The sequence below is a fragment of the Salvelinus namaycush genome, chromosome 30 (genome assembly GCF_016432855.1).
Source record: "Salvelinus namaycush isolate Seneca chromosome 30, SaNama_1.0, whole genome shotgun sequence".
Classification (NCBI taxonomy): Eukaryota; Metazoa; Chordata; class Actinopteri; order Salmoniformes; family Salmonidae; genus Salvelinus; species Salvelinus namaycush.
In genome coordinates this window covers 1,989,315-2,012,984 of record NC_052336.1, presented here as the reverse complement: position 1 = coordinate 2,012,984, position 23,670 = coordinate 1,989,315, and the positions used below count along the sequence as shown (strand labels likewise).

General features: G+C 46.0%; 1 protein-coding gene across 1 annotated transcript in view; it reads right to left on the bottom strand.

The window, feature by feature from the left end:
• The window catches only part of LOC120024761 (vacuolar protein sorting-associated protein 13C-like), a 190,907-nt gene that overhangs the window by 104,881 nt on the left and 62,356 nt on the right, over window positions 1-23,670 (bottom strand). The window contains exons 17-25 of the mRNA XM_038969047.1: window positions 18,624-18,778; window positions 16,786-16,945; window positions 14,105-14,184; window positions 10,450-10,509; window positions 9,604-9,763; window positions 6,791-6,910; window positions 6,394-6,497; window positions 6,098-6,265; window positions 5,475-5,779 (exon numbers count right to left, since the gene is read on the bottom strand). Of these exons, the coding sequence (XP_038824975.1) occupies window positions 5,475-5,779; window positions 6,098-6,265; window positions 6,394-6,497; window positions 6,791-6,910; window positions 9,604-9,763; window positions 10,450-10,509; window positions 14,105-14,184; window positions 16,786-16,945; window positions 18,624-18,778 (1,312 nt within the window). The remainder of the gene's footprint in view (window positions 1-5,474; window positions 5,780-6,097; window positions 6,266-6,393; window positions 6,498-6,790; window positions 6,911-9,603; window positions 9,764-10,449; window positions 10,510-14,104; window positions 14,185-16,785; window positions 16,946-18,623; window positions 18,779-23,670) is intronic.

Here is a 23,670-nt window from a genome sequence, read left to right as displayed (position 1 = left end):
TATAGCGCCCGGGCCCATTCAGTAAGACCCACCCCAGTATACGGTATATACAGTATAGCGCCCGGGCCCATTCAGTAACATCCACCCCAGTATACGGTATATACAGTATAGCGCCTGGGCCCATTCAGTAAGACCCACCCCAGTATACAGTATATACAGTATAGCGCCCGAGCCCATTCAGTAAGACCCACCCCAGTATACAGTATATACAGTATAGCGCCCGAGCCCATTCAGTAACACCCACCCCAGTATACGGTATATACAGTATAGCGCCCGAGCCCATTCAGTAAGACCCACCCCAGTATACGGTATATACAGTATAGCGCCCGAGCCCATTCAGTAAGACCCATCCCAGTATACAGTATATACAGTATAGCGCCCGGGCCCATTCAGTAACACCCACCCCAGTATACAGTATATACAGTATAGCGCCCGAGCCCATTCAGTAAGACCCACCCCAGTATACAGTATATACAGTATAGCACCCGAACCTATACAGTAACACCCACCCCAGTATACGCTATATACAGTATAGCACCCGAGCCCATTCAGTAAGACCCACCCCAGTATACGGTATATACAGTATAGCGCCTGGGCCCATTCAGTAACACCCACCCCAGTATACGGTATATACAGTATAGCGCCCGAGCCCATTCAGTAAGACCCACCCCAGTATACGGTATATACAGTATAGCGCCTGGGCCCATTCAGTAAGACCCACCCCAGTATACGGTATATACAGTATAGCACCCGAGCCCATTCAGTAACACCCACCCCAGTATACGGTATATACAGTATAGCGCCCGAGCCCATTCAGTAACACCCACCCCAGTATACGGTATATACAGTATAGCGCCTGGGCCCATTCAGTAACACCCACCCCAGTATACGGTATATACAGTATAGCGCCCGAGCCCATTCAGTAACACCCACCCCAGTATACGGTATATACAGTATAGCGCCCGAGCCCATTCAGTAAGACCCACCCCAGTATACGGTATATACAGTATAGCACCCGAGCCTATTCAGTAAGACCCAGCCCAGTATACGGTATATACAGTATAGCACCTGGGCCCATTCAGTAAGACCCAGCCCAGTATACGGTATATACAGTATAGCACACGGGCCCATTCAGTAAGACCCACCCCAGTATACGGTATATACAGTATAGCACCCGAGCCTATTCAGTAAGACCCAGCCCAGTATACGGTATATACAGTATAGCACCTGGGCCCATTCAGTAAGACCCACCCCAGTATACGGTATATACAGTATAGCGCCCGAGCCCATTCAGTAAAACCCACCCCAGTATACGGTATATACAGTATAGCACCCGAGCCTATTCAGTAAGACCCAGCCCAGTATACGGTATATACAGTATAGCACCCGAGCCTATTCAGTAAGACCCAGCCCAGTATACGGTATATACAGTATAGCACCCGAGCCTATTCAGTAAGACCCAGCCCAGTATACGGTATATACAGTATAGCGCCCGAGCCCATTCAGTAACACCCACCCCAGTATACGGTATATACAGTATAGCGCCCGAGCCCATTCAGTAAGACCCACACCAGTATACGGTATATACAGTATAGCGCCCGAGCCCATTCAGTAACACCCACCCCAGTATACGGTATATACAGTATAGCGCCCGAGCCCATTCAGTAACACCCACCCCAGTATACGGTATATACAGTATAGCGCCTGGGCCCATTCAGTAAGACCCACCCCAGTATACGGTATATACAGTATAGCGCCCGGGCCCATTCAGTAAGACCCACCCCAGTATACGGTATATACAGTATAGCGCCCGGGCCCATTCAGTAAGACCCACCCCAGTATACGGTATATACAGTATAGCGCCCGAGCCCATTCAGTAAGACCCACCCCAGTATACAGTATATACAGTATAGCACCCGAACCTATACAGTAACACCCACCCCAGTATACGCTATATACAGTATAGCACCCGAGCCCATTCAGTAAGACCCACCCCAGTATACAGTATATACAGTATAGCGCCCGGGCCCATTCAGTAAGACCCACCCCAGTATACGGTATATACAGTATAGCGCCCGGGCCCATTCAGTAAGACCCACCCCAGTATACGGTATATACAGTATAGCGCCCGAGCCCATTCAGTAAGACCCACCCCAGTATACGGTATATACAGTATAGCGCCCGAGCCCATTCAGTAACATCCACCCCAGTATACGGTATATACAGTATAGCGCCTGGGCCCATTCAGTAAGACCCACCCCAGTATACGCTATATACAGTATAGCACCCGAGCCCATTCAGTAAGACCCACCCCAGTATACAGTATATACAGTATAGCGCCCGGGCCCATTCAGTAACACCCACCCCAGTATACGGTATATACAGTATAGCGCCCGAGCCCATTCAGTAAGACCCACCCCAGTATACGGTATATACAGTATAGCGCCCGAGCCCATTCAGTAACACCCACCCCAGTATACGGTATATACAGTATAGCGCCTGGGCCCATTCAGTAACACCCACCCCAGTATACGGTATATACAGTATAGCGCCCGAGCCCATACAGTAACACCCACCCCAGTATACGGTATATACAGTATAGCGCCCGGGCCCATTCAGTAAGACCCACCCCAGTATACGGTATATACAGTATAGCGCCCGAGCCCATTCAGTAAGACCCACACCAGTATACGGTATATACAGTATAGCGCCCGAGCCCATTCAGTAACACCCACCCCAGTATACGGTATATACAGTATAGCGCCCGAGCCCATTCAGTAAGACCCACACCAGTATACGGTATATACAGTATAGCGCCCGAGCCCATTCAGTAACACCCACCCCAGTATACGGTATATACAGTATAGCGCCCGAGCCCATTCAGTAACACCCACCCCAGTATACGGTATATACAGTATAGCGCCTGGGCCCATTCAGTAAGACCCACCCCAGTATACGGTATATACAGTATAGCACCCGAGCCCATTCAGTAAGACCCACCCCAGTATACAGTATATACAGTATAGCGCCCGGGCCCATTCAGTAAGACCCACCCCAGTATACGGTATATACAGTATAGCGCCCGAGCCCATTCAGTAAGACCCACCCCAGTATACAGTATATACAGTATAGCACCCGAACCTATACAGTAACACCCACCCCAGTATACGCTATATACAGTATAGCACCCGAGCCCATTCAGTAAGACCCACCCCAGTATACAGTATATACAGTATAGCGCCCGAGCCCATTCAGTAAGACCCACCCCAGTATACGGTATATACAGTATAGCGCCTGGGCCCATTCAGTAAGACCCACCCCAGTATACGGTATATACAGTATAGCGCCCGAGCCCATTCAGTAAGACCCACCCCAGTATACGGTATATACAGTATAGCGCCCGAGCCCATTCAGTAACATCCACCCCAGTATACGGTATATACAGTATAGCGCCTGGGCCCATTCAGTAAGACCCACCCCAGTATACGCTATATACAGTATAGCACCCGAGCCCATTCAGTAAGACCCACCCCAGTATACAGTATATACAGTATAGCGCCTGGGCCCATTCAGTAACACCCACCCCAGTATACAGTATATACAGTATAGCGCCCGAGCCCATTCAGTAACATCCACCCCAGTATACGGTATATACAGTATAGCGCCTGGGCCCATTCAGTAACATCCACCCCAGTATACGGTATATACAGTATAGCGCCTGGGCCCATTCAGTAACACCCACCCCAGTATACGGTATATACAGTATAGCGCCCGAGCCCATTCAGTAACATCCACCCCAGTATACGGTATATACAGTATAGCACCCGAGCCCATTCAGTAAGACCCAGCCCAGTATACGGTATATACAGTATAGCGCCTGGGCCCATTCAGTAAGACCCACCCCAGTATACGGTATATACAGTATAGCGCCCGAGCCTATTCAGTAAGACCCAGCCCAGTATACGGTATATACAGTATAGCACCCGAGCCCATTCAGTAAGACCCACCCCAGTATACAGTATATACAGTATAGCGCCTGGGCCCATTCAGTAAGACCCACCCCAGTATACGGTATATACAGTATAGCACCCGAGCCTATTCAGTAAGACCCAGCCCAGTATACGGTATATACAGTATAGCGCCCGGGCCCATTCAGTAAGACCCACCCCAGTATACGGTATATACAGTATAGCGCCCGAGCCCATTCAGTAAGACCCACCCCAGTATACGGTATATACAGTATAGCGCCCGAGCCCATTCAGTAACACCCACCCCAGTATACGGTATATACAGTATAGCGCCTGGGCCCATTCAGTAACACCCACCCCAGTATACGGTATATACAGTATAGCGCCCGAGCCCATTCAGTAACACCCACCCCAGTATACGGTATATACAGTATAGCACCTGGGCCCATTCAGTAAGACCCAGCCCAGTATACGGTATATACAGTATAGCGCCTGGGCCCATTCAGTAAGACCCACCCCAGTATACGGTATATACAGTATAGCGCCTGGGCCCATTCAGTAAGACCCAGCCCAGTATACGGTATATACAGTATAGCACACGGGCCCATTCAGTAAGACCCACCCCAGTATACGGTATATACAGTATAGCGCCTGGGCCCATTCAGTAAGACCCAGCCCAGTATACGGTATATACAGTATAGCACACGGGCCCATTCAGTAAGACCCACCCCAGTATACGGTATATACAGTATAGCGCCTGGGCCCATTCAGTAAGATCACGATTGAACCAAGCAGAACTAACGGTAGTCAGAGGAGTTGGATAGTGCTCATACAGATCTGGGACCAGGCATTAAACCGTTGTTTTCTGATCTGGGACCAGGCATTAAACACTTGTTTTCTGATCTGGGACCAGGCATTAAACCCTTGTTTTCTGATCTGGGACCAGGCATTAAACCCTTGTTTTCTGATCTGGGACCAGGCATTAAACCCTTGCTTTCTGATCTGGGACCAGGCATTAAACCCTTGCTTTCTGATCTGGGACCAGGCATTAAACCCTTACTTTCTGATCTGGGACCAGGCATTAAACCCTTACTTTCTGATCTGGGACCAGGCATTAAACCCTTGGTTTCTGATCTGGGACCAGGCATTAAAACCATGGCTTTCTGATCTGGGACCAGGCATTAAACCATGGCTTTCTGATCTGGGATCAGGCATTGAACTGTTGCTTTCTGATCTGGGACCAGGCATTAAACCCTTGATTTGATCTGGGACCAGGCATTAAACCCTTGCTTTCTGATCTGGGACCAGGCATTAAACCATGGCTTTCTGATCTGGGACCAGGCATTAAACCATGGCTTTCTGATCTGGGACCAGGCATTAAACCCTTGCTTTCTGATCTGGGACCAGGCATTAAACCCTTGATTTCTGATCTGAGACCAGGCATTAAACCCTTGGTTTCTGCACTGATGAAGCAAAAGATGACTGTGTTAAACAGAATGCACTGACCTGGACAGTTTGAGCTGTGTGAGCTGTACGTCCATGTGGTCAATGACAGCAGGAAGTGGACATCCCTCCACAGCAAGTAGAGAGAAGCTGTTGCCCACGGTGATGAGCCCCAGATCCACCTCCAGTGCATTGTGCGAGGTGGAGGACTGGGGGATGATGATGAGAGGGGCCTTCAGCCTGATGTCCATGGAGAGACGGAAACTCTTCTGGGCAAAGTCCCTGATGCTGGAGGCTGCCTTCTCTGCTGCCTGGGCCGTGGCCACACTCAAGGCCTCTTTGGCCGTCTGGAAGTTGTTGCTGAAATTCTAGGAGACGGAAAACACGGATGAGTGACGTTCTTTAGCGGAAAGGGTTCAGAAAGGAATGGAGCGCCATCAAAGCGGAGACCGAGCTAGGACAGCTAAACTTCCAGGAAACTTCTCATGTTTTTCCAGAAATCCAAGTTGGATGATTCCTGAAATCAGTAAGGTAATCCCTTTAACTGGGAATCATCCAATCAGGATGTCTGAAAAAAAAACAGGAACTGAAGAAAAAGAGTCTCTGCACACTTAAAAACAAAGAACGGTTTAAAATACTCAAGACCGTTTGTCAGAGATTTCTCCAGTACCAACGCTGAGACTCACCAGCAGAGACATGACGAACTTGTGGAGGTAGACGACTTGGACGCAGCCCACGTTGAGCTGGACGTTCCCGTCTGTCTTGGAGGTGTCTGCGTAGCCGGCTCCTTCTGTAGCCTTGGGGGTCAGACTCGTACTGAAACTAAACACCTCGTCTCCTACGATAGAGATGGCCTGCGACGGAGAAACCAAACGTTATAGCAGGTTAAACTCAACTGCAATATTTCATGGGGGTTGAATGACGTACTGTCGCGTCTCCCTCTTTCACTGAAATCCCTTCGTGGTTTTACTTCGTGACTTACCTTTTTGTGAATACTTTTTGGATCGACATTAATGACGATGAAATCCCGAAGGCGGGCAGAGATGTGGGTTTGAGGCCCTTGCATCAGGAGGGATCCATTGAAACCTGTACAACAAGATAAAATGTCGATCTGACACTAACATAATTTCAGAAAAGGTAAACAGCAAACCACACAAGAACAAGACACTTAAACAACCCCCCCAAAAAATACTTTGGGGGACTTTCATCATATACAAACCTTGGCTGAAATCCCTTACAAAAGCCCTAGATGATAATCAAATGAAAGTGTAGCTGAATAAAGACGACATTGTGTAGCCTATGAGTTCTGTACGGGCCCCGAGGTTCTGTACGGGCCCCGAGGTTCTGTACGGGCCCTGAGGTTCTGTCTATATCAGCACCTTGTATCTTGATATCAGCCATGCTGCAGTTCTGATCACACACTAGGACGTTGAACGCCCCCAGCTGCATCATCACCTTCAGGTCGATGACGTCACCGTCCGACGGAGAACCTAGAGCCGCTGTCATGGAAACGGACAGGAAGTCACATGATGATTTCACTTATTGGTTGACCAACCAAAAGAGACATGTAAGATAGTCCCTTAGGCCTTAGAATCTGTTATATGTAATGAATGGTATGTTTTTATTACTAACACATGAAAACCAATACAAATATATATACACTGCTCAAAAAAATAAAGGGAACACTTAAACAACACAATGTAACTCCAAGTCAATCACACTTCTGTGAAATCAAACTGTCCACTTAGGAAGCAACACTGATTGACAATAAATTTCACATGCTGTTGTGCAAATGGAATAGACAACAGGTGGAAATTATAGGCAATTAGCAAGACACCCCCAATAAAGGAGTGGTTCTGCAGGTGGTGACCACAGACCACTTCTCAGTTCCTATGCTTCCTGGCTGATGTTTTGGTCACTTTTGAATGCTGGCGGTGCTCTCACTCTAGTGGTAGCATGAGACGGAGTCTACAACCCACACAAGTGGCTCAGGTAGTGCAGCTCATCCAGGATGGCACATCAATGCGAGCTGTGGCAAGAAGGTTTGCTGTGTTTGTCAGCGTAGTGTCCAGAGCATGGAGGCGCTACCAGGAGACAGGCCAGTACATCAGGAGACGTGGAGGAGGCCGTAGGAGGGCAACAACCCAGCATCAGGACCGCTACCTCCGCCTTTGTGCAAGGAGGAGCACTGCCAGAGCCCTGCAAAATGACCTCCAGCAGGCCACAAATGTGCATGTGTCTGCTCAAACGGTCAGAAACAGACTCCATGAGGGTGGTATGAGGGCCCGACGTCCACAGGTGGGGGTTGTGCTTACAGCCCAACACCGTGCAGGACGTTTGGCATTTGCCAGAGAACACCAAGATTGGCAAATTCGCCACTGGCGCCCTGTGCTCTTCACAGATGAAAGCAGGTTCACACTGAGCACATGTGACAGACGTGACAGAGTCTGGAGACGCCGTGGAGAACGTTCTGCTGCCTGCAACATCCTCCAGCATGACCGGTTTGGCGGTGGGTCAGTCATGGTGTGGGGTGGCATTTCTTTGGGGGGCGCACAGCCCTCCATGTGCTCGCCAGAGGTAGCCTGACTGCCATTAGGTATCGAGATGAGATCCTCAGACCCCTTATGAGACCATATGCTGGTGCGGTTGGCCCTGGGTTCCTCCTAATGCAAGACAATGCTAGACCTCATGTGGCTGGAGTGTGTCAGCAGTTCCTGCAAGAGGAAGGCATTGATGCTATGGACTGGCCCGCCCGTTCCCCAGACCTGAATCCAATTGAGCACATCTGGGACATCATGTCTCGCTCCATCCACCAACGCCACGTTGCACCACAGACTGTCCAGGAGTTGGCGGATGCTTTAGTCCAGGTCTGGGAGGAGATCCCTCAGGAGACCATCCCCCACCTCATCAGGAGCATGCCCAGGCGTTGTAGGGAGGTCATACAGGCACATGGAGGCCACACACACTACTGAGCCTCATTTTGACTTGTTTTAAGGACATTACATCAAAGTTGGATCAGCCTGTAGTGTGGTTTTCCACTTTAATTTTGAGTGTGACTCCAATCCAGACCTCCATGGGTTTGATAAATTTGATTTATATTGATAATTTTTGTGTGATTTTGTTGTCAGCACATTCAACTATGTAAAGAAAAAAGTATTTAATAAGAATGTTTCATTCATTCAGATCTAGGATGTGCTATTTTAGTGTTCCCTTTATTTTTTTGAGCAGTGTAGCTTGTCCTTTTTAATTATTTCTGTTTTAAGCATTCCCCAAACCATAGCTCTAACCTTAACCACTCAGAATGAATACCTACCCTTAACCACTCAGAATGAATACCTAACCTTAACCACTCAGAATGAATACCTACCCTTAACCACTCAGAATGAATACCTACCCTTAACCACTCAGAATGAATACCTACCCTTAACCACTCAGAATGAATACCTACCCTTAACCACTCAGAATGAATACCTACCCTTAACCACTCAGAATGAATACCTACCCTTAACCACTCAGAATGAATACCTAACCTTAACCACTCAGAATGAATACCTAACCTTAACCACTCAGAATGAATACCTAACCTTAACCACTCAGAATGAATACCTAACCTTAACCACACAGAATGAATACCTAACCTTAACCACTCAGAATGAATACCTAACCTTAACCACTCAGAATGAATACCTAACCTTAACCACTCAGAATGAATACCTAACCTTAACCACTCAGAATGAATACCTAACCTTAACCACTCAGAATGAATACCTAACCTTAACCACTCAGAATGAATACCTAACCTTAACCACTCAGAATGAATACCTAACCTTAACCACTCAGAATGAATACCTAACCTTAACCACTCAGAATGAATACCTAACCTTAACCACTCAGAACGAATACCTAACCTTAACCACTCAGAACGAATACCTAACCTTAACTCTTTGAGTTGATTCTGTTTGAACAGAAAAGGGGAAAACGATGAGATCTTGCTGGTATAAAGTGTGTCTACTGACTTGGTGAAGACAGGCCCTCCTCTCCTTGGCCTTGTGCCTAGTTTCCTTCTAAGATGAGTGCAGGCTGTTGAGTGCGTGTATGCTTATAGTGTGTGTCCGTCTGTATGTTTGTGTGTGTGTGTGTAAATCTGTACAGTTTGTGTTGTGTCCTTGTGTAAAGTATATTGTGTGTTTACTTGACTTGGCGGAGATGGCCCTGCTGCTCTCCTCAGACTTCTGCTTAGGCTCCTCTGGTGAGGGGGGCAGGCTGCCGGAGGACAGGGCTGAAGACAGGAAGTCTATGGTGGAGAGGAGAGCCTCCGTGTGAAGCAGTAGATCCAGGGAGGTGAAGGTCACCTATAGGAGGGGGAGATGGAGAGAGAGAGAAGAGAGAGAGAGGAGAGAGAGGAGAGAGAGAGAGGAGAGAGGGGAGAGAGAGGAGAGAGAGGAGAGAGAGGAGAGAGAGGGGAGAGAGGGGAGAGAGGGGAGAGAGGGGAGAGAGAGGAGAGAGAGGAGAGAAGAGAGAAGAGAAAGGGGAGAGAGAGAGAGAGAAGAGAGGAGAGAGAGAGAGAGAGTAGAGAGAGAGAGAGAGTAGAGAGAGAGAGAGAGTAGAGAGAGAGAGAGAGAGGAGAGAAGAGAGAGAGAGAAGAGAGTAGAGAGAGAGAGAGAAGAGAGTAGAGAGAGAGAGAGAGAGCCACTTAACCAAGTCACATGGACGGTGACGATCAGACGGTAAATCAAACGAGCCCTTTGAGGTCTTAGACAACAGGAAAATGTCGGCGGGCTTCCCAGACCTCTCAGATCCCCATTCAACAACCATCAGGCTACATTAGCACGGCCGCTACATTTATAAACCTACAACTGAAGGCATAATGTTGTATCTAACATAGACACATAACAAAACCTTTCCCAGCATTACAACTAGTTAATTAATGCTAGTTCAAATACAACTGGTTGGAGTCTGGTTGAAATTATGTCATTGTAATTTTGCCTGCTTGAGTGTATGGGACGAATAAATAAACCGTTTAGATATCATTACTTACATTGATCATCTGCTCAGTATTCTTGTGAACAGCGGCAAAGTTTGGCCCATTTCTGTCAGCCTGAGAAGAAAGAAAACAGAAAATCAATTAGCAGTCATTTAGGAGTAATGGAAACAAATCAATTAGCAGTCATTTAGGGGTAATGGAAACAAATCAATTAGCAGTCATTTAGGGGTAATGGAAACAAATCAATTAGCAGTCATTTAGGGGTAATGGAAACAAATCAATTAGCAGTCATTTAGGAGTAATGGAAACAAATAAATTAGCAGTCATTTAGGAGTAATGGAAACAAATCAATTAGCAGTCATTTAGGGGTAATGGAAACAAATCAATTAGCAGTCATTTAGGAGTAATGGAAACACAATGAAACCACAAATCAATTAGCAGTCATTTAGGGGTAATGGAAACACAATGAAACCACAAATCAATTAGCAGTCATTTAGGGGTAATGGAAACAAATCAATTAGCAGTCATTTAGGACTAATGGAAACACAAATCAATTAGCTGTCATTTAGTGGTTCTGGAAACACAACGAAAACACAAAATCGATCACTATCACAAAACATTAGCAGTTGTTTAAAGGCTCAAAATAACACAATGTAGACGTTGACTAATCCTACCCATGATCCTTAGAGAGGCAGCTTTGTTAACTAGGACCACTGCTTCTGACAACCATTCATTTGGGAAGATCAACACACACATCTCACTAAGAAACCGACTGACGATCACGTCGTCAGGCTTGACGCCAGGCACCACCGAGTCTGGACTGGGCCCTAAACCCACTGACGATCACGTCGTCAGGCTTGACGCCAGGCACCACCGAGTCTGGACTGGGCCCTAGACCCACTGACGATCACGTCGTCAGGCTTGACGCCAGGCACCGCCGAGTCTGGACTGGGCCCTAAACCCACTGACGATCACGTCGTCAGGCTTGACGCCAGGCACCACCGAGTCTGGACTGGGCCCTAAACCCACTGACGATCACGTCGTCAGTCTTGACGCCAGGCACCACCGAGTCTGGACTGGGCCCTAAACCCACTGACGATCACGTCGTCAGGCTTGACGCCAGGCACCACCGAGTCTGGACTGGGCCCTAGACCCACTGACGATCACGTCGTCAGGCTTGACGCCAGGCACCACCGAGTCTGGACTGGGCCCTAAACCCACTGACGATCACGTCGTCAGGCTTGACGCCAGGCACCACCGAGTCTGGACTGGGCCCTAAACCCACTGACGATCACGTCGTCAGGCTTGACGCCAGGCACCACCGAGTCTGGACTGGGCCCTAAACCCACTGACGATCACGTTGCCAGGCTTGATGCCAGGCACCACCAAGTCTGGACTGGGCCCTAAACCCACTGACGATCACGTTGCCAGGCTTGACGCCAGGCACCACCAAGTCTGGACTGGGCCCTAAACCCACTGACGATCACGTTGCCAGGCTTGACGCCAGGCACCACCGAGTCTGGACTGGGCCCTAGGGGCCATGTCTGAAATGGAACCCTACTCCTATATAGTGCACTACTTGTGACATAGGGCCCGGCATAGGGCTCTGGTTAAAAGTAGTGCACTATATAGGGAATAGGGTGCCATAGGGCTCTGGTCAAAAGTAGTGCACTGCATAGGTAATACAGTGCCATTTTGGACACAGTCCGGGTCTGGAGAGCGCCCTGGTCTATTGCGTTGATAATGACAGAGACGGACAGTGATAATGTAATGCCGTCTGGTACAGCATCTCTAAAAGGAGATGGAGGTACGGGGGTTGAAGCTGACATCTCTGGGTTGTATTGACACCAGAGCCTGCTGCCTGGCACAGAAAACATGTCCACAGAGAGAGGACATCTGGCTGGGGGGTTTCTGAACAGCTATAATTACTGTATCATTCATATAGACTACAGTACAATGACCATGGGGATTCTGGGAAAGCGCCTCTTTGTATTTCGAAGAATCCATATCTGAATTTCCTGTTTTAGGAAAGGCTCATAAAAGGTGTTTAATCAGGTATTTAATAACTTAACGACGTCAAATGCTTTAATTTCCAAAGTTATAAAATCATTCCAGAACTGTAGGGGGAAAACAAGCGCTGCATAGAGCCTGGATCGACTTGGTATTTGCTGTTATACAAGGCTTTAACAATAATAATAATAATAATAATAATAACAATAATAATAAGACTCCATAAGAATATTACATTAAAGCAATAACGTTTGTACCATGTTTTGAGCTGCTACCATGCTGTTGTCATGTGTTGCTGCTTTGCTATGTTGTCGTCTTAGGTCTCTTTTTATGTAGTGTTGTCTCTCTTGTTGTGATGTGTGTTTTGTCCTATATTTATATTGTATTTATTTATTTATTTTAGTCCCAGGCCCCCGTCCCCACAGGAGGTCTTTTTAGTAGGCCGTCATTGTAAATAAGAATTTGCTCTTAACTGACTTACCTAATTAAATAAAGGTTAAATAAAATAAAAAATAAAAAGTGTTTTTTATTCTGTTGAGTTAGTGTTGACTTTAGCCAGAACTCTCAATCTTTATATAGCCAATGTATAGACCGGGCTAGAGGTATAGACAGGCTAGAGGTATAGACCGGGCTAGAGGTATAGACCGTAGACCGGGCTAGAGGTATAGACCGGGCTAGAGGTATAGACCGGGCTAGAGGTATAGACCGGGCTAGAGGTATAGACCGGGCTAGAGGTATAGACCGGGCTAGAGGTATAGACCGCGCTAGAGGTAAAGACCGGGCTAGAGGTATAGACTGCCCTAGAGGTATAGACCTGGCTAGAGGTATAGACCGGGCTAGAGGTATAGACCGGGCTAGAGGTATAGACCGGGCTAGAGGTATAGACAGCACTAGAGGTATAGACCGGGCTAGAGGTATAGACCGGGCTACAGGTATAGACTGCACTAGAGGTATAGACCGCCGGGCTAGAGGTATAGACTGCACTAGAGGTATAGACCGGGCTAGAGGTATAGACTGCACTAGAGGTATAGACCGCGCTAGAGGTATAGACCGGGCTAGAGGTATAGACCGCGCTAGAGGTATAGACCGGGCTAGAGGTATAGACTGCACTAGAGGTATAGACCGCCGGGCTAGAGGTATAGACCGGGCTACAGGTATAGACTGCACTAGAGGTATAGACCGCCGGGCTAGAGGTATAGACTGCACTAGAGGTATAGACTGCACTAGAGGTATAGACAGCCGGGCTAGAGGTATAGACTGCACTAGAGGTATAGACCGGGCTAGAGGTATAGACCGGGCTAGAGGTATAGACTGCACTAGAGGTATAGACCGCCGGGCTAGAGGTATAGACTGCACTAGAGGTATAGACCGGGCTAGAGGTATAGACCGGGCTAGAGGTATAGACCGGGCTAGAGGTATAGACTGCACTAGAGGTATAGACCGCCGGGCTAGAGGTATAGACCGGGCTAGAGGTATAGACCGGGCTAGAGGTATAGACCGGGCTAGAGGTATAGACTGCACTAGAGGTATAGACCGCCGGGCTAGAGGTATAGACCAGCTTCCCTGTGGAACGCTGTTCGACCCCTTGTTGAGCACATGCCTCAAAGAATTGAGGCTGTTCTGAGGGAGAAAGGGGTTGCAACTCAATATTAGGAAGGTGTACACTCAGTGTATAACAAAATCAGTAGGTATGTCCCACCTTGAAGTATTCCACTTTGAGAAGATCAGCACCCGACTCCACAGAGGAACTGATCAGACACAGTGGTTCATCGTTGGAATCTATAAAACAGTCAAATTAAAATTAATGGCATTCTGATTTACCAACTAGAACACTGGGATGTATTGTATTACTAACCAGAATGTCAGACCAGTTTAAATCCTGGTAACTATTGTATTCCTAACCAGAATGTCAGACCAGTTTAAATCATGGTAACTATTGTATTACTAACCAGAATGTCAGACCAGTTTAAATCATGGTAACTATTGTATTCCTAACCAGAATGTCAGACCAGTTTAAATCATGGTAACTATTGTATTACTAACCAGAATGTCAGACCAGTTTAAATCATGGTAACTATTGTATTCCTAACCAGAATGTCAGACCAGTTTAAATCCTGGTAACTATTGTATTCCTAACCAGAATGTCAGACCAGTTTAAATCCTGGTAACTATTGTATTACTAACCAGAATGTCAGACCAGTTTAAATCATGGTAACTATTGTATTACTAACCAGAATGTCAGACCAGTTTAAATCATGGTAACTATTGTATTCCTAACCAGAATGTCAGACCAGTTTAAATCATGGTAACTATTGTATTACTAACCAGAATGTCAGACCAGTTTAAATCATGGTAACTATTGTATTCCTAACCAGAATGTCAGACCAGTTTAAATCCTGGTAACTATTGTATTCCTAACCAGAATGTCAGACCAGTTTAAATCCTGGTAACTATTGTATTACTAACCAGAATGTCAGACCAGTTTAAATCATGGTAACTATTGTATTCCTAACCAGAATGTCAGACCAGTTTAAATCCTGGTAACTATTGTATTACTAACCAGAATGTCAGACCAGTTTAAATCATGGTAACTATTGTATTCCTAACCAGAATGTCAGACCAGTTTAAATCCTGGTAACTATTGTATTACTAACCAGAATGTCAGACCAGTTTAAATCATGGTAACTATTGTATTCCTAACCAGAATGTCAGACCAGTTTAAATCCTGGTAACTATTGTATTACTAACCAGAATGTCAGACCAGTTTAAATCATGGTAACTATTGTATTCCTAACCAGAATGTCAGACCAGTTTAAATCATGGTAACTATTGTATTACTAACCAGAATGTCAGACCAGTTTAAATCATGGTAACTATTGTATTCCTAACCAGAATGTCAGACCAGTTTAAATCATGGTAACTATTGTATTCCTAACCAGAATGTCAGACCAGTTTAAATCCTGGTAACTATTGTATTACTAACCAGAATGTCAGACCAGTTTAAATCATGGTAACTATTGTATTCCTAACCAGAATGTCAGACCAGTTTAAATCATGGTAACTATTGTATTACTAACCAGAATGTCAGACCAGTTTAAATCATGGTAACTATTGTATTACTAACCAGAATGTCAGACCAGTTTAAATCATGGTAACTATTGTATTCCTAACCAGAATGTCAGACCAGTTTAAATCATGGTAACTATTGTATTACTAACCAGAATGTCAGACCAGTTTAAATCATGGTAACTATTGTATTACTAACCAGAATGTCAGACCAGTTTAAATCATGGTAACTATTGTATTCCTAACCAGAATGTCAGACCAGTTTAAATCATGGTAACTATTGTATTACTAACCAGAATGTCAGACCAGTTTAAATCATGGTAACTATTGTATTCCTAACCAGAATGTCAGACCAGTTTAAATCCTGGTAACTATTGTATTCCTAACCAGAATGTCAGACCAGTTTAAATCCTGGTAACTATTGTATTACTAACCAGAATGTCAGACCAGTTTAAATCATGGTAACTATTGTATTCCTAACCAGAATGTCAGACCAGTTTAAATCCTGGTAACTATTGTATTACTAACCAGAATGTCAGACCAGTTTAAATCATGGTAACTATTGTATTCCTAACCAGAATGTCAGACCAGTTTAAATCATGGTAACTATTGTATTCCTAACCAGAATGTCAGACCAGTTTAAATCATGGTAACTATTGTATTACTAACCAGAATGTCAGACCAGTTTAAATCATGGTAACTATTGTATTCCTAACCAGAATGTCAGACCAGTTTAAATCATGGTAACTATTGTATTCCTAACCAGAATGTCAGACCAGTTTAAATCATGGTAACTATTGTATTCCTAACCAGAATGTCAGACCAGTTTAAATCATGGTAACTATTGTATTCCTAACCAGAATGTCAGACCAGTTTAAATCCTGGTAACTATTGTATTCCTAACCAGAATGTCAGACCAGTTTAAATCCTGGTAACTATTGTATTACTAACCAGAATGTCAGACCAGTTTAAATCCTGGTAACTATTGTATTACTAACCAGAATGTCAGACCAGTTTAAATCATGGTAACTATTGTATTCCTAACCAGAATGTCAGACCAGTTTAAATCCTGGTAACTATTGTATTACTAACCAGAATGTCAGACCAGTTTAAATCATGGTAACTATTGTATTCAGTATTTAAACATAACAGGCCTTGAGACTAAAGCCACCGACCTGAGAAGCCACAGGTACATCATGATCATCTCTTGATGTACGTTGTGGACCACCATGTCATATGAACTATCATCTTCAACATGCATTTTAAAAGTTTAGCCAAAACAACATGACACCTCGACAGTCTAAAGCCACCGACCTGAAAACTCCAGGCACTTCATAGAGATTTTCTTGATGTACGTTGTGGCCACCATGTCGTACTTCCTGACATTGGTGTGGATGCCCAGCTGGGCTACGTGGAGAACCAGGAACGGACTCTCCTTCTGATCTGACCTGGACTTCTTCAGCTTCAGAACCACCTGATGGAGAGATACAACCATATTTTCCAATAACGACCTGACCATATCTTGGTAATAGACAATGAAGGAGATTTGAGACATAGCAGGATTAAAGTTGGATGGATTTGGGAGTGTCTAGTTTTCAACGAGTGATGGAAAATAGATACCTGTAACTTGTTTAAACTTCATCAACATCCAACTGTACAAAGAGGCATTTTATTTCCCTTGGTGCTTCAGTACGGTACTAAAGTTACAGCACGACGGACCACTGTGTATATTAGCCAGCTAATAACAGCACGACGGACCACTGTGTATATTAGCCAGCTAACAACAGCACAACGGACCACTGTGTATATTAGCCAGCTACTAACAGCACGACGGACCACCGTGTATATGAGCCAGCTAATAACAGCACGACGGACGACTGTGTATATTAGCCAGCTACTAACAGCACGACGGACCACTGTGTATATTAGCCAGCTACTAACAGCACGACGGACCACCGTGTATATGAGCCAGCTAATAACAGCACGACGGACCACTGTGTATATTAGCCAGCTAATAACAGCACAACGGACCACTGTGTATATTAGCCAGCTAATAACAGCACAACGGACCACTGTGTATATTAGCCAGCTAATAACAGCACAACGGACCACTGTGTATATTATCCAGCTAATAACAGCACGACGGACCACCGTGTATATGAGCCAGCTAATAACAGCACAACGGACCACTGTGTATATTAGCCAGCTAATAACAGCACAACGGACCACTGTGTATATTAGCCAGCTAATAACAGCACGACGGACCACTGTGTATATTAGCCAGCTAATAACAGCACGACGGACCACTGTGTATATTAGCCAGCTAATAACAGCACAACGGACCACTGCGTATATGAGCCAGCTAATAACAGCACGACGGACCACTGTGTATATTAGCCAGCTGATAACAGCACGACGGACCACTGTGTATATGAGCCAGCTAATAACAGCACGACGGACCACTGTGTATATTAGCCAGCTAATAACAGCACGACGGACAACTGTGTATATTAGCTAGCTAATAACAGCACAACGGACCACTGTGTATATTAGCCAGCTAATAACAGCACAACGGACCACTGTGTATATTAGCCAGCTAATAACAGCACAACGGACCACTGTGTATATTAGCCAGCTAATAACAGCACAACGGACCACTGTGTATATTAGCCAGCTAATAACAGCACGACGGACCACTGTGTATATTAGCCAGCTAACAACAGCACAACGGACCACTGTGTATATTAGCTAGCTAATAACAGCACAACGGACCACTGTGTATATTAGCCAGCTAATAACAGCACAACGGACCACTGTGTATATTAGCTAGCTAATAACAGCACAACGGACCACTGTGTATATTAGCTAGCTAACAACAGCACAACGGACCACTGTGTATATTAGCTAGCTAATAACAGCACAACGGACCACTGTGTATATTAGCTAGCTAATAACAGCACGACGGACCACTGTGTATATTAGCCAGCTAATAACAGCACGACGGACCACTGTGTATATTAGCCAGCTAATAACAGCACAACGGACCACTGTGTATATTAGCCAGTTAATAACAGCACGACGGACCACTGTGTATATTAGCCAGCTGATAACAGCACGACGGACCACCGTGTTTAGGTCGGTAGATAGCTTACCTCCTTAATCTCCAGGTTGAGCAGCATATTGACGATGTTTTCCCCCAGTCCTCCTCCATTGGTGACAGCGGCAGGCTGTCCTCCTCCAGCCTCCACAGGTAGACACCCCACCTCATTCACCTCCAGCTGGTGCTGCTCAGCCTGCTCTGCCTTGTCTAGACATTACCAGCAAAGACATTATCATCTGTTCCATAGACATTATCTCTTAAGTAATACACGTTCATCTGCTTTGCCATCTCTGCTGTGTCTAGCAAAGATTCCAGATTCAAAAAACGTTATTGTTCAATCTTGTGGAACGGAAATTTATATTCAGGGTTTACATGCATGTAATACGTCATCAATTAGCCTGGTTCTAGATCAGTTTAATTGTTTTATTTAACCTTTATTTAACTAGGCAAGTCAGTTAAGAATAAATTCTTATTTACAATGACGGCCTACCGAGGAACAGTGGGTTTAACTATCTTGTTCAGGGGGCAGAACGACAGATTTTTACCTTGTCAGCTCGGGGATTCGATCTAGCGACATTTCGGTTACTGGCGCCAATTCTCTAACCACTAGGCTACCTGCTGGTTACTGGCCCAACGCTCTAACCACTAGTCTACCTGCTGGTTACTAGTCCAATTCTCTAACTACTAGGCTACCTGCTGGTTACTGGCGCCAATTCTCTAACCACTAGGCTACCTGCTGGTTACTGGCCCAACGCTCTAACCACTAGGCTACCTGCCGCCCCGAATGCTGGTTATTGCATCATAAGAGTTGTCAGGACAACACAAACTGATCTGGGATCAGTCTAACTATCCACTTTCAGGCCATTTGATTCTGCTTATCAAAAGCTGTCCTTCTGGGAATGGTTACAGCACAGAAATAGAATGGGCTTGGATCCTCTAACCCTGGCAATTTGACTGGTAAACACATGGGTAACACTTCCTGCTTTTACGTTCTGCTTTGCTGCTATGGGTACACTAGCAATGGCCGCCAGTCCACCCATTATGACACCACTGACTTGAATGGGGATCTCCGTTCTATTCATTCTAGTGCTATGGCTCTTTAGGGACAGGAGTTTTCCCTGACAACAAGATGACCTGACCAGGAAAAACTCCATGCCCTAGATACAGTGTGTAAGACACTATGATCTTCCTCCAGGCCCTAGTTACAATGTGTCTGGTGTGTAAGTCACTATGATCTACCTCCAGGCCCTAGTTACAGTGTGTAAGTCACTATGATCTACCTCCAGGCCCTAGTTACAGTGTGTAAGACACTATGATCTACCTCCAGGCCCTAGTTACAGTGTGTAAGACACTATGATCTACCTCCAGGCCCTAGTTACAGTGTGTAAGACACTATGGTCTACCTCCAGGCCCTAGTTACAGTGTGTAAGACACTATGATCTACCTCCAGGCCCTAGTTACAGTGTGTAAGACACTATGGTCTACCTCCAGGCCCTAGTTACAGTGTGTAAGACACTATGATCTACCTCCAGGCCCTAGTTACAGTGTGTAAGACACTATGGTCTACCTCCAGGCCCTAGTTACAGTGTGTAAGACACTATGATCTACCTCCAGGCCCTAGTTACAGTGTGTAAGTCACTATGGTCTACCTCCAGACCCTAGTTACAGTGTGTCTGGTGTGTAAGTCACTATGATCTACCTCCAGGCCCTAGTTACAGTGTGTAAGACAATATGATCTACCTCCAGGCCCTAGTTACAGTGTGTAAGTCACTATGATCTACCTCCAGGCCCTAGTTACAGTGTGTCTGGTGTGTAAGTCACTATGATCTACCTCCAGACCCTAGTTACAGTGTGTCTGGTGTGTAAGTCACTATGATCTACCTCCAGGCCCTAGTTACAGTGTGTAAGTCACTATGGTCTACCTCCAGACCCTAGTTACAGTGTGTCTGGTGTGTAAGTCACTATGATCTACCTCCAGGCCCTAGTTACAGTGTGTAAGACAATATGATCTACCTCCAGGCCCTAGTTACAGTGTGTAAGTCACTATGATCTACCTCCAGGCCCTAGTTACAGTGTGTAAGACACTATGGTCTACCTCCAGGCCCTAGTTACAGTGTGTAAGTCACTATGATCTACCTCCAGGCCCTAGTTACAGTGTGTAAGACACTATGGTCTACCTCCAGACCCTAGTTACAGTGTGTAAGTCACTATGATCTACCTCCAGGCCCTAGTTACAGTGTGTAAGACACTATGATCTACCTCCAGACCCTAGTTACAGTGTGTAAGTCACTATGATCTACCTCCAGGCCCTAGTTACAGTGTGTCTGGTGTGTAAGACACTATGATCTACCTCCAGGCCCTAGTTACAGTGTGTCTGGTGTGTAAGTCACTATGATCTACCTCCAGGCCCTAGTTACAGTGTGTCTGGTGTGTAAGTCACTATGATCTACCTCCAGGCCCTAGTTACAGTGTGTCTGGTGTGTAAGTCACTATGGTCTACCTCCAGGCCCTAGTTACAGTGTGTAAGTCACTATGATCTACCTCCAGGCCCTAGTTACAGTGTGTAAGTCACTATGATCTACCTCCAGGCCCTAGTTACAGTGTGTAAGACACTATGATCTACCTCCAGGCCCTAGTTACAGTGTGTAAGACACTATGGTCTACCTCCAGGCCCTAGTTACAGTGTGTAAGACACTATGGTCTACCTCCAGGCCCTAGTTACAGTGTGTCTGGTGTGTAAGTCACTATGATCTACCTCCAGGCCCTAGTTACAGTGTGTCTGGTGTGTAAGTCACTATGATCTACCTCCAGGCCCTAGTTACAGTGTGTAAGGCACTATGATCTACCTCCAGGCCCTAGTTACAGTGTGTCTGGTGTGTAAGTCACTATGATCTACCTCCAGGCCCTAGTTACAGTGTGTAAGTCACTATGATCTACCTCCAGGCCCTAGTTACAGTGTGTAAGACACTATGATCTACCTCCAGGCCCTAGTTACAGTGTGTAAGTCACTATGATCTACCTCCAGGCCCTAGTTACAGTGTGTAAGTCACTATGATCTACCTCCAGGCCCTAGTTACAGTGTGTAAGTCACTATGATCTACCTCCAGGCCCTAGTTACAGTGTGTAAGACACTATGATCTACCTCCAGACCCTAGTTACAGTGTGTAAGTCACTATGATCTACCTCCAGGCCCTAGTTACAGTGTGTAAGTCACTATGATCTACCTCCAGGCCCTAGTTACAGTGTGTAAGTCACTATGATCTACCTCCAGGCCCTAGTTACAGTGTGTAAGTCACTATGATCTACCTCCAGGCCCTAGTTACAGTGTGTAAGACACTATGATCTACCTCCAGGCCCTAGTTACAGTGTGTAAGTCACTATGATCTACCTCCAGGCCCTAGTTACAGTGTGTAAGTCACTATGATCTACCTCCAGGCCCTAGTTACAATGTGTCTGGTGTGTAAGTCACTATGATCTACCTCCAGGCCCTAGTTACAGTGTGTAAGACACTATGATCTACCTCCAGGCCCTAGTTACAGTGTGTAAGTCACTATGATCTACCTCCAGGCCCTAGTTACAGTGTGTAAGTCACTATGATCTACCTCCAGGCCCTAGTTACAGTGTGTAAGTCACTATGATCTACCTCCAGGCCCTAGTTACAGTGTGTAAGTCACTATGATCTACCTCCAGACCCTAGTTACAGTGTGTAAGTCACTATGATCTACCTCCAGGCCCTAGTTACAGTGTGTAAGTCACTATGATCTACCTCCAGGCCCTAGTTACAGTGTGTAAGTCACTATGATCTACCTCCAGACCCTAGTTACAGTGTGTAAGTCACTATGATCTACCTCCAGGCCCTAGTTACAGTGTGTAAGACACTATGATCTACCTCCAGGCCCTAGTTACAGTGTGTCTGGTGTGTAAGTCACTATGATCTACCTCCAGGCCCTAGTTACAGTGTGTCTGGTGTGTAAGTCACTATGGTCTACCTCCAGGCCCTAGTTACAGTGTGTAAGTCACTATGGTCTACCTCCAGGCCCTAGTTACAGTGTGTAAGTCACTATGGTCTACCTCCAGGCCCTAGTTACAGTGTGTCTGGTGTGTAAGTCACTATGGTCTACCTCCAGGCCCTAGTTACAGTGTGTCTGGTGTGTAAGTCACTATGATCTACCTCCAGGCCCTAGTTACAGTGTGTAAGTCACTATGATCTACCTCCAGGCCCTAGTTACAGTGTGTAAGTCACTATGGTCTACCTCCAGGCCCTAGTTACAGTGTGTCTGGTGTGTAAGTCACTATGATCTACCTCCAGGCCCTAGTTACAGTGTGTAAGACACTATGATCTACCTCCAGGCCCTAGTTACAGTGTGTAAGTCACTATGATCTACCTCCAGACCCTAGTTACAGTGTGTCTGGTGTGTAAGTCACTATGGTCTACCTCCAGGCCCTAGTTACAGTGTGTCTGGTGTGTAAGACACTATGATCTACCTCCAGGCCCTAGTTACAGTGTGTCTGGTGTGTAAGTCACTATGGTCTACCTCCAGACCCTAGTTACAGTGTGTCTGGTGTGTAAGTCACTATGATCTACCTCCAGGCCCTAGTTACAGTGTGTAAGTCACTATGGTCTACCTCCAGGCCCTAGTTACAGTGTGTAAGTCACTATGATCTACCTCCAGGCCCTAGTTACAGTGTGTCTGGTGTGTAAGTCACTATGGTCTACCTCCAGGCCCTAGTTACAGTGTGTCTGGTGTGTAAGTCACTACGATCTACCTCCAGGCCCTAGTTACAGTGTGTAAGTCACTATGATCTACCTCCAGGCCCTAGTTACAGTGTGTAAGTCACTATGGTCTACCTCCAGGCCCTAGTTACAGTGTGTAAGTCACTATGATCTACCTCCAGGCCCTAGTTACAGTGTGTAAGTCACTATGGTCTACCTCCAGGCCCTAGTTACAGTGTGTAAGTCACTATGGTCTACCTCCAGGCCCTAGTTACAGTGTGTAAGTCACTATGATCTACCTCCAGACCCTAGTTACAGTGTGTAAGACACTATGGTCTACCTCCAGGCCCTAGTTACAGTGTGTAAGTCACTATGATCTACCTCC